The following is an 11,751-nucleotide window of genomic DNA, read 5'->3' on the forward strand; positions in this document are numbered from 1 at the left end:
GCCATAATCCATGCCACTTGAGCCAAAGCCTGTGAAACAAACAAACAAAACTCCATAGTCATTTGCTCTTTTTGGTTTAAATATCTTCCAACAGGGAGTCACTGCGATCATAGCAAAGGTGAAAGAAAAAAAAAATCAACTAGCAAATGAAGTGTTCAAGTGGCAGCTTCCAAATAAGCTTGTTAGGTCAGTATGTCACCAAGATATGCTTTGTTATTAGGTTTGTCTTCTTCCCATGTAATGAAAAATAAGTGTCAACTCTTGATGAAATTATGTTATCATAGCCTTCGTTCTAGTGCTTATACATAAACTACTATTTTCTGGATCCAGACATAACTGGCTAATATGGTAACACAATTCCCATATTAATATTGATAACGTTAGGCAATGCACCAAATCTCCTTCCACAGAGCACTGACCTGAACCGTATCCAGGTATTTGCCCTTTGGTCTGTAAATCTGATAGACCCACATTCAAAGGATTGGGTACCATGCTGTCTAAATGTGGCTTAGCCCCAACAGGGTGGGATGGTGAATGCTTCATGCCAGGCTGCCTCTGCTGCTGCTGCTGGAGGGCACTCACCATACGAGCAATCTGCAAATGAAATAAAAAAAAAAATGGGGATGATATATCCTATATTGTAACACAGAATTCCAGTAAACACGAAGAAACAGCGACTTGAAAGAGATCCAAAGGACCTTGCTCTCTGAAAAGTGCAATCTGAAGAGAGCAGATGACATTACTAAAGCCAGCGCCATCGTTGCTGAATTTCCCCAGTACATTTTACACTTCCTGTGACTGACAAAACCAGTGCCACACCTGTTGCTCCTGCTGTTGTCTCACAGCTTGAGATAACTTCCTCTGGCTCTGTAACAGCTGCTGCTGCTGCTGCTGCTGGAGGAGGAGCTGACATGCCTACAAGAGAAGGGGGGGGTGGGAAGAGTGGAAACACAGAGCTCATCAAGTGAAATATAATTGCCCGGAGCTAGTCACTAGCAAATGCTTTGCTCAGAACTTAGATAAATGGTTTCTCATTCCACACACTTAAATAAAACAACGAATGCATTAGAAGAATACTATATCCTTCACTATATCCTTCTAATTTAACATGATATAACAGTATTACTAGTACTTGCTTTATTACCACCATTGTGACTAAAAGTCTGAAGAAAACTTCATTAGAAATCAACAAACAACTGCTTTCTGCACAGAGACATTGCTTAGAAACATTACTAGCCCATTGCAACATTCACAATAATTACACAGGCCTGTTCAGTTTATCTGCTGCCCTCTAACAGGGCTGTATTTCCCTGTACAACAAACGGGCAATGCTTGTACAAAAGTAACACAAGATCAGTAGAACAAACATAAAAAGAAAACTCTTTCAGTAGACAATTTGTAAACAGTCTGTCTCACAAGATTACTAGCTACTTACTAATTGAAACTGGGGAATCTGTGGAAGCTGGCTCAGCATGGCAATCTGTTGTGGAGAAAGCTGGGGGCCCATATTGAACAGACCAGGATTCAAGCCACTGTTGGGAAACTGTTTGAGCATGGAGGCCGAAACCTGCAAGGAAACCAGTTACATATCCTCAAGAAATGCACCGCTATGAGAAAAGATGATGAAGTAGAACTATTTCTATAAAGGAATAGGTACGACACCAATCTTAAATGGTGTTCTGGGAAAGACATTATGGATTTATTAACACATCACATTTAAACATGCACAACCTATGACTTGAGCAGAGTGAATACCTCAGTTGATTGACAATATACAGTATTACATGTGCAGATGCAGACACACACACAAAGGTTCCTCCCCCAACCAACTGGTTGCTAGAGACTGCACTAAATTAAAACGCTGATATCTATGCAGCTAACCAGTAATCACAGTACTGCTTTATCACATAAAAACGTACTGCTTGACAAGGAAAAAGAAAGGCATTCAGGCAGTCACTGGAGCAAGGAAACAGTGCCTCACAGAAAGAGTTAATCTCTTTGTATGCTGAATAAGCTATAGTAAAAGAGGAACAGGTGGAGAAGAATCCCCCCCATTTCTCCCTGCATTATTTGAGAGTTACACAAGTAGAATTCAAGAGAATCTCCAAAAGTCTTCAACCAAGTCCAAAGCAAAAGGTAAGCTTGTGCATTTGGAGCTCTGCAATGTAAATGCAACCTGTAGCCCTTCATCAGGCCTCTCTTTCGGGGGGGCAGGAAGCACAGGACAAGACTGCTTGAAAAAAATCAAGCAACCTGTCACACTTCAGAAAAAACTTTCAGCTTTCACTTTTTTGGCATGTTTTTAAAACACTTTGCAAAAGCCTATGTAAGATACAGGATTCCTGAATCCACTTTGAGGTTTAAAAATACTGGTAGAGAGAATTTACCATCAACTGCCTTGGAATAAGAAAGAATGCTAATCCTTCCGCACTGAGTTTTAAGCACTTTCAACTATGAATTTTGATTTTTTATCTTATCTAACTTTTCAATTTCTTAAGTCAGGACTACGATAGATGTATAAGTAACCTCAATGATGTGCTCTGAAGGCTGTAGCTCTACTTTTACAAGTAACCAGTTACTAATAAATTCCTTACCTGGGGAGAAAGAAATTGGGGAGGCACTTGCGCCCGGATATTGGGGGAAGGATTTAGTGGCTGCACTGGTGTGTGCATGCCCCTCGATTGTGCTGTGCTGTTTCCAAACAAACCATGATTGCCACCCTATAAAATTAAAGCAGTAGTGAGAAGACGAATCTTTCAGGATAATGGATTTCTACCCTATTAACTATATATCAATAACAATGAGGTAAGTACTGACTTAAACAGAGTACCCTTAGAACTACTGAGATGTTTGCCCTAAATCAGTAATATTCTACCTGGGTTAAAACTGCTGTACTACAGTTTTGAGATGCAGGCTCTCTCTCCTCTACGCTGAAGAGTCATGTTTATCCACTTATTTCAAAGCACAGGACAGGTTTGTATTTTGCACTTTACATGTTTGGAAATGGAAACTTGGAGTACAAACAACACGCTCAAAAAAACATTCCATTGGCTTAAAAGTATGGCAAGACTGTGTCAACAAGAATTCTGGGCCATCATTTGAGAGAAGTCAGGTATTTTTTCAGAGTAGGTTGTTGAGCTATCACTCATAAGCCTATTACTTCCTCGGCAGGCCTTTCACTAACTGAAGTTAGAATTCTAAAATTTTATTAAAAATTTTCCTTCTGATGTGAAAACTTAAGCATTCGGGATTGGGATGTTTTTCTTTTCCTTTTTTCCCCACTAAATTGAAGAGTAGGAAAATTTTCAAGTGAGAAAAAAATGTTTGGGTTTTTTTGTTTGTTTTTTTTTTTTTTTCCTCCCTTTTCTTTTTTTTCCCCTACCAGTGATTTATTTTCTAACACAAGAATACTTGTTTGAGTTTTTTTACTGCGAAGTATTTACTGTTTTATAAGCAACTTCCGTAATAATAAACCCTACTTCATGAAAGACCAAAGAAAATTCATGATTACATTTCACTATTTTAGCCTCTGAGCAGACTGTCTTTTATTTGTAACATCTTTCAACAAAAGCCACAGGAAATGTTATGGACAGTCTCCTACACTAACAGCCACATGCTGTTGCTTCTAAAAGCTGAAGCTCGTACTCCAAAAGTTCCGTATGGGCCATGATTCTGCTCTTTCATTTTCAAGACCCTTAGAGCTTCTTATCTTCTGCTGTATATCAGGATGTCTATGATCCTCAGGTATCGGTTCTAAACAGTACATTTTCCATCCCTCAGCCATCACTCTCTGTTCTCCCCCTCCATGCCAGCACTGCTGTACCCAACAGAAATTCATCGCTCTTCCAAACTGACACTGTGCAGGCCTTCTCCAAAACCTTTCCTTCCCTTATATATCACAAGTTCATAAACTTTGCCTCCCTCCTACCATAATACTGTGCATCCTCCACTATCCTTGTGCTAAAACCAGAAGTCTCTCATCCTGCTTCTATACTGGCAGCATTATGGATTGCCTCGTTCACCTGCATCACATTTAACTTCCTTAATGTATCTTATCTTTCAGAAGCAGCTCAAGATGTCATACTAAGCACGTAGGAGGAAAAACAAAAAACCCTAAGAGACAAAAGTTTTTTTTCTGGAAAAGACTGGGGTCAACTACATTACAGTTTTTGAGAAGCTTGAAGCTGCATTTATACTTTCAGCCCTCCCTAAAGTGCAAGAGAATCCTGCACACCAAATCCAAGAACAAGCCTGCAAATTTTGGACTTAATCTGATGTTCAACACTGATTGTGTCACACAGAAACAGAAAGACAACACAAAGAAACACCATCATGTTAGGTATGTGACTACATAAGCTAGTCCAGTTGCAATACTTAGGTTCTATTCTTTCATTTCCTAGTATTCCTGCAACATTTTCTTCTAGCATAATGCAAAACATAATATCCAGAAACTCTTCCAAACTGCAGTTAACCACTTCATTTCTTCCCCACCATTCCCCCTGCATACAGAACAAAAATATTGCTACTTTGAAAGTTTTTAAAGGCTGTTAAAATCAATCCTTTCTTTGGGCTGTGGGGAAGGGAGAAGGGAATAGGCACAATGCAAAATGGGTGCAATTTTTAAAAGACATTTCTACACACAAGGTCATCAGGTGGAGTCTGGAAAAATTCAGCGTTGGGGTGGGGGGTGTGGGGTAAATCAACAGCCTCTAACTGGGTTTTAAAACAGCAAATAAAACATAAAGGTTGCCGCTAACTTCATGACTTCAGAAGCACATCTATCTGCCGCTGCACTGTCATTCAGGAAGTAAGAGGCCAACAAAAACAGATGGAATACATTTTGATGATAGGAACCAAAGTGGATTGATTTCTCAATCGCCTGATACAGCTGAAATTTCCATTAACAATATTAATTTATTTAGTAGGAAAACAAATGCAAGCAACCAACTAACCAGGATTAAGCCCAGGTTGCAGCCTTATAACAATGCATCTTACAAGGTGGCCTGCTTACTTGTCTAGCAGCGAAGTTTTGGGGACTGAGCCCTGAGCCGATTGCCCCAAGGCCGACGTTGGATAGTGTGGAACCAGAGGGAGACAGCTTGTAGCTGGGAGAAGGGGAGAAGGGAGAGCAGGGAGCCTCATCCCCAAGGCACCCATCTTGATTGGAGAAAGGCAAAGTCAGCTGAAGCAGCAGTTAGCCAACAGCAGGAGTTGGTTAGTGAAGCAACAGAACGCAAGAGGAGAGAAAGAGGGATGGTGAGTGACTAGGAAGAAGCAAAGTTAATTTGTAATAGCAATTACAAGGACAAAACTTCTGACTCAAATGATCACTTGACAATGAAGATTTTGGTCCAAGGAGATAATCCATAAATTCCTAAAGGATTCTTTTTAAAAATACATTTTGAACTTTCATGAAGTTCATTTCTGACAGTGGCTATTATCACTACAGAAACAAACCTTGAATGAATTCCTAATGTAAGCACACACCTATCAACACAGTTTGTTAGGAATGCATCAGCTCTGCTACTGGTATTTATTAATTGGGCCACCAGAGGGAGTTGACGAAACTGGTTTTTGGCCTGTTATACCAAAATGGAGTTAAAAAAATTCATTGACAGTAACACGCCTTCAGAATTTTTAAACTGAATTTCTTTTCCATTTTACATGTGATAACTTTAAACTGTATTAAAAAAACCCCTACAATCTATTGGACACTCTTCAATTCCTAATGTGAAGCAATTAATGTCTGATAATAACAGTGAAAGCTTCTATTTAGAATAGGCAAGAACATGAAAGAAACACTACCATAACATACAACAGATGTCACAGAGAAACAGATGTCGTACAGAAGCTTACAGTACATGGACATACAGCATAAGGGGTTGCAGAACTTAGAAAGGGTGTTTCCAATAAACGACAGACATGAAAGCAGAAAAAATTTGGAAGACTGTGATTACTTATGTTTACTTAGATCTAACCCAATTTTTTACAGTAGATGATTGTAGTCAGTAGCCAAAAGAATCATTGTGATGAAACCTATAAGAAATTTCATTGCTACCAGCAGCTTACCCTTCCAAGAAAAACAAAGGAATTTCTTTCTGTCTATATTAAGAGCAGTCTGTTCTAGAATAAAAAGCCTCATTCTCCCCTGATAATTTATTTTGTCTATGCACATCTGACACCTCTGTTTTACATACACATTCATTCTACAAACATAACTCCCCCACACCTTTTATTACTGAGTTTGTCCAAAGTGACTGAATTTTAGCACTTCCAGAGTAGGGTAAAACCTGGGACCTCAAACATAGAGCTTGAAATTAATTTATCTAAAGATATTTCTCTCACCTTCTCAAAATAAGGCCCGCTATCTGTGGTTCCCATGTCTTTGGAATTCGGTGGACGGAACCCAGATCGATCCTTTCTCATCATGTCATTAAAATCCCCGAGATTCATGGCTCGTTTATCTACTTCAAACTTCTTATCTGGGAGACCACCTGTAAAAAAAGAAGAGGAAAGAAAATGAAATTAGTGTCAATAATCTCTACCATGTTTCATGACAGCAGGTTCACAGCCAAAGAAAGTATCTTTAAGATCAGGGTGTAAGTTAGACCTGTCTCACAATTTACCATAGCTACAGTTGCTATTAAAAGTGTTGAAAAATTAAAGTAGGAGGTTTCATTTTTAAGACTGAACAAGCCAATTCAGTTTAGAGAGTTTAACGTGAAGTAGTTATCACAATTTATGTACAGATATAAACATACGCATTTCTACAGTGGCCTAGTTCAACTACTGATATTAATTTATACATAATTCTCAGTGTCTTCCAAAACTTGCTCTGTTATTTATTGGTATTCAGTATCTATAGAGGCACCACTATTTAAGTTCTCCATATATTCTACTTAGTCTTTACTGGGTTTGGCATTGAGAAAGAATTTCTCAAACTGCAAAACCACACACATAATTTGATCACAACTCTCCTACAGTCATGTGAACTTAACTTTTGAACACAGATCATCTGGTATAGCGTAACTTCCAGACAGGCAACTAATCTCCCTCAGCCTGTGTGCAATGACTACACAACCAGTAACAGAGACACTTTTCAAACATCCCTTACAGTCTCCTGCCATTGTTTAGCCAGTAATCTGGTAGAACACGAGGAAGAGGCGTTAGTAACAGATGATCAAACTGTAACATACACAGTGAACAAGACATCATCTTTCTCTATAAGCTTATCAGCCAAGTGCTGACTGAAGGAAGTTTTCTACCTTACACACCGAACTGCTGCCAAGAAACAATTTTTTTGTCATATTTGGCACCTGTAAGGTATCAGATGCATACTGTTTGTTATGTTGAAGTAGATGGAAAACATCTTCATTTTAAAACATGGATCATGTGATAGAAATGAGCTTTACTGGTACTTTTAATTTTAAATAATTTTGTTTAGTAGCACAGATGGTCTTTCCAAGAACAGTTTAAAAAAACCCGTCACCACAGTTAACCAAAATCTATGACTCTTCCAAAGGAAGTTGGTGATAGATATCCTACCTTACTGCTAACAAAACACTAATTCTTTATCAAACAGAGCAGACAGTTAATCCCTCTGATACCTTCAAAACACTTACCTGTTCCTTGAAAAAGCTCCTCAAAGTCAGCATCTCTTCTTAATGTCCAATCACAAATTATTAGTATTAATAGTTATGTTATTGCCAAGAACGTACAAAATCACAACTAATTACACGGGTTTTTCTCGCTGGCACAGCTTTCAAAGTCGATCCAGCTTCATCCTCTCAGACGCCTTCAACACCATTTAGCACAAAAACATTTGACAAATCACCTACATATCTTGGCTTGTAACTGCAGTCATACTGACCTGGATGAGCTCATCCCTTTCTAACATACCCTAAAAAGCCAGAACTGGCTATGCAAAAGCAGTGGCATAAAACGTCATGTACATCTCAATCCTGTCAATACCTACATGTAACCATTACACACAATGCCAGCAATGCACTACCAAAAGGCTTGGGCACTTTAACTCTAGACAGGAAGCCCTGTCCGTTAGTTGCTTGAAAAGAAACTGAAAGGGAGACGAGTTGCATCACTATCTGAAAGGAAACTGGGTCAATGCCAACACAAGATGACTAAGCCACAGAAACACCCTCTTGTATCTTCAGTTATCCTGATGATCCAGTCAACCCCTCAAACATTACTGAATGATGCCTTGTAAAATGGCTTGTTAAATAACAGGTAGAGCATTAAAAAGCACCTTTAAAGGCTTCAAGCATAGATATGCATGCCACTTAGTGCTGAGGCAGCTGCTTAAACTTCAATATAAACAAGGCCTTGCTAACTGAGATGACAGCATTCATTTATCCCATTCACAGAAAATCCTAATGCAACCTTGAAACCTGTAGTGTGAGTCTGTCTGCTGCACTTGCCAACAAAAGCTGTAAATAATACAGGTGGCTGAAGACTAGCTTTACCTTACATAGTACAAGATGACCATTAAAATCTGAAAAGTTTGAATTTTACCCTCTGCAGTAGACAAGAACACTTGTGCATGAATAAATAAAAAACGCTATTAAGTAGATCTCCCCCACCACATGGATGTAGCTTAGGAGAAAAAAAAAAATTGAACAGTTGAATTCTATAGAAACAAAATTGTAAAATGTGATCCTGTACTGGGAGACAGGAGGCAGAAACTGCTGTTGAGCAGTTACTTAAAACGTTTGCAAACAAAAGATTCAGTAGTAAAAATACATAGGTCCAGTGGGATAACCCAAATGGGAAAAAAACCAAACTAAACATTTGAAAAATGTTTTCCACTTGACTACAAAATCAAAAACATTTTAAAGATACTGGTTTTATACCTTCGCTAATTTACATCGCCCAAGCCTATCGAGCAAGCACATGCACTTAGATATTGAGGTGTTGCACCTGTATGCTAAATCAGGTTATGGCTTTGTAACATATTTACAATAGACAGTAGCATGAATTGCATTTCAATGAATAGAAATTGGAAATTAATTTCCCAGTCTTTACAGGTGATTTGAGAATTCACTGATCTGCAGAGGTTGCAACTAATACGTTAAAAACCCACAAAGGTAGTGGTCAAACAGAGGGAAAGAAAAGATAAAATATTAAGTGGTTCTGACAAGCTACTTAGTGTAGCAAACCTCACACCTCAGGACTTACATACTAGGACAGACTTCAATGGAAAAAAGCTGTATCCTATTTTCAAAGTAGAACAAGTTATCCACTGAAGGGATTTGATAGAAAAATTAAAGAAAAAAAAAAAAGAAGAATTAGATCTGCCTCAGGCATGCTATTGATCCATCTCTCTTCTGTCTTGGTCAGTAAATAAGTGTGTCACTCCGGCACCTTGCAATAAAAGCAACACATTTTTCAAACAAGGAGACTGAGATCAATGTAGTAAGAATTACTTACTGACAAATGGACCTATTTTATGATGCATGATGATCAGAGCCCACCAAGGTGCTTCATGCATACGCCAAAGCCCAAGTTTTCTTTGGTATGTGGGGTCTCCAAGAACAGATTTAACTGAGATCAATGTGCATTTATCCATAAATGCAGAAAATACCATGCTGGGAGTTATCTAGTTAGGAAAACCTGGTATGTTGTAATCCTGACTGAAAACTACTGGAAGAATAAGCGTACTTCATAAGTAAGTCCAACTTTTAAAGCTTAGAAGTAGATATAAGGCTGAGCAAAACAGCTCATAATTTTCCACAAGCAACTGCATAAGCAACACGAGCAAAACTGCTAAGCAGAGAAATAACAGAAAAGCCTCAGGAAGCTCTGTTACATTCTTAGTCTTTGAAATGGAATATAAGCTACAATAATGCCTCTACCTAGGATGAAGGACGCCACCATTAATGGGCACACTAAACTTATAGAAGTGCAACATATCAAGACTAAGTATGCAGCCTTTCTCCACCATTTCACAGGAGATCCTGAGCGTCAGCTATTTTTCCTCAGAAGGTCTGATGGCCTTGAAGGTCCTTGACAGGAGAAAGTTCTAAAGGATCCAAAAGCTTAATTTTGAGATAAAGAACTAAGAGAGCTATAATCAGCATAATCCAGGCTACCTTCCTCTTCATTCGTATAATCTTACCTCTGTTCTTTAACAGAAGCATATGAAGGCAGATGAGAACTGAACAGCCAAGACGACAACTTATCTCCATCTGGAAGATCTTTAGAGAAGCATGATACAATCTGAGCCTGAATTTTAGAGAAACTGTATGAGACCAAAGTGGAGAGATCCAAAAATTCTGTTACCTTCACCAAACCTGTGTTGTACTATATAAACGCATGCTTTAGCATCTTATTGGAATCCTTAATTATTCACAGGAAGAACACAATTCTGGGAAAAATGAACTACTTAATCCTTTGTGAAGTGTGATATATATTTTAAGAATGTAATGGATTCTAAACTGAGAGACGCTGCAGCTATTCAGATTGCATTAGAATACCAAATCTGGAGTCGATATTAGATGCAAGTAAGTCTTGATTACCGCAGCTCTACCTTTGCTACTGACAAAGATTAATGGATATTCCCAATAAAAGAAGTCTTTTGGTTCGGAAAATCCTGACTACAGCATCACAAGTGATGCTACAGCAGTGGCAGATGAGGAAGCACTAAAGCTGGTGACCGCACCGGTGCAAAGAGGGTCAACATCAGAACAGACTTCGTGCAAGGCATAATATTGGAATAATTTGGTCAACAATACTAGAAAGGCACAGAAGATGTATGGCAAAACCTGCAATTATAGCACAATGGCCAGTTTCACCAGAACTGTCTCCTGTAGTTCCTAAAATCTACTATTCAAATCAAGAACAAATATTTACACTGCTTGCATTTGCAGGGTTTGAACTTGTATTATCTAGTTTCCCACTGCCACCAGAAGCTCCCACAGCATAGGTTAAACTTCAATCCTATGGCCATTGTATCACTAGGACAAAAGACAGTTTAGAGGAAAGCAGTATCTACTACTGGCTTACTTTCTGGGGCAGGGGGAACATATCAGACTAGTCAACTGTCTTGACATTTGTGAAAACGTAAAACTGAAGGTGGTATTTATTTGAGACTGGAACAAACAGCTCTTGCTACTATGTCCTTCCCTACTGTCACTATTTGATGTGTAGATAAAAACCAACCAAACAAACCAACCAAATATTGCCACAAAGACAGGATCCAATGCACCAAACTGTAGATGTACATGATGCTGCAAAGCAAGATTATTTAATGCTTAGCAGACAGTCAGTCATAGACCTGAACACCATAACTTCTTCAGTGGGTTAATACCTCAGAAGTAAATGGATTCTATCCATGATGTTGGATACAGCCAATTTGTAACACAGACTCCACACTGTTCTTGTTTACAGCAATGAATTTCAGAACTTATTTTGAAACTAACTGTACTTGACTCGTAAACACCAATTTTAGTTGATCCAGAGATATCATGGACTGTGACCTGACACAGAACTACTTTTGCAGGTGGTTCTTCAGCGATACCAGCACAGGATCATCAGTAATTAATTCAACTGACAGTCTCCCACAGGAAATTTAGAACCACTAGCAGAATAAGCATTGATTCCAAGTCAGTCACCTCCTCCAGGCAGCACTCCCCTTCTTATCAAGTCCCTTCTGTCCTTTCAGCAGCACTTTGTGCCTGTGTGCATCCATGCCTGTAATGGGTCTGCATGGCAAGGTTTTGGTAGTGGAAGGGCTAC

General features: G+C 38.8%; 1 protein-coding gene across 1 annotated transcript in view; it reads right to left on the reverse strand.

Annotated features, from left to right (window-relative positions):
* LOC104161495 (trinucleotide repeat-containing gene 6B protein-like) overlaps nt 1-6,494 on the reverse strand; it is a gene marked incomplete at its 5' end in the record, with an annotated part of 19,447 nt that extends 12,953 nt beyond the window's left edge. The window contains 7 exon segments of the mRNA XM_009699957.1: nt 1-29; nt 420-594; nt 820-915; nt 1,436-1,567; nt 2,595-2,720; nt 5,012-5,182; nt 6,346-6,494. The exon segment at nt 1-29 is cut by the window's left edge and continues 21 nt beyond it. Of these exon segments, the coding sequence (XP_009698259.1) occupies nt 1-29; nt 420-594; nt 820-915; nt 1,436-1,567; nt 2,595-2,720; nt 5,012-5,182; nt 6,346-6,494 (878 nt within the window).
* Nucleotides 6,495-11,751: the final 5,257 nt, after the last annotated feature.

Source organism: Cariama cristata, unplaced genomic scaffold (genome assembly GCF_000690535.1).
Source record: "Cariama cristata isolate BGI_N322 unplaced genomic scaffold, ASM69053v1 scaffold11625, whole genome shotgun sequence".
Taxonomy (NCBI): Eukaryota; Metazoa; Chordata; class Aves; order Cariamiformes; family Cariamidae; genus Cariama; species Cariama cristata.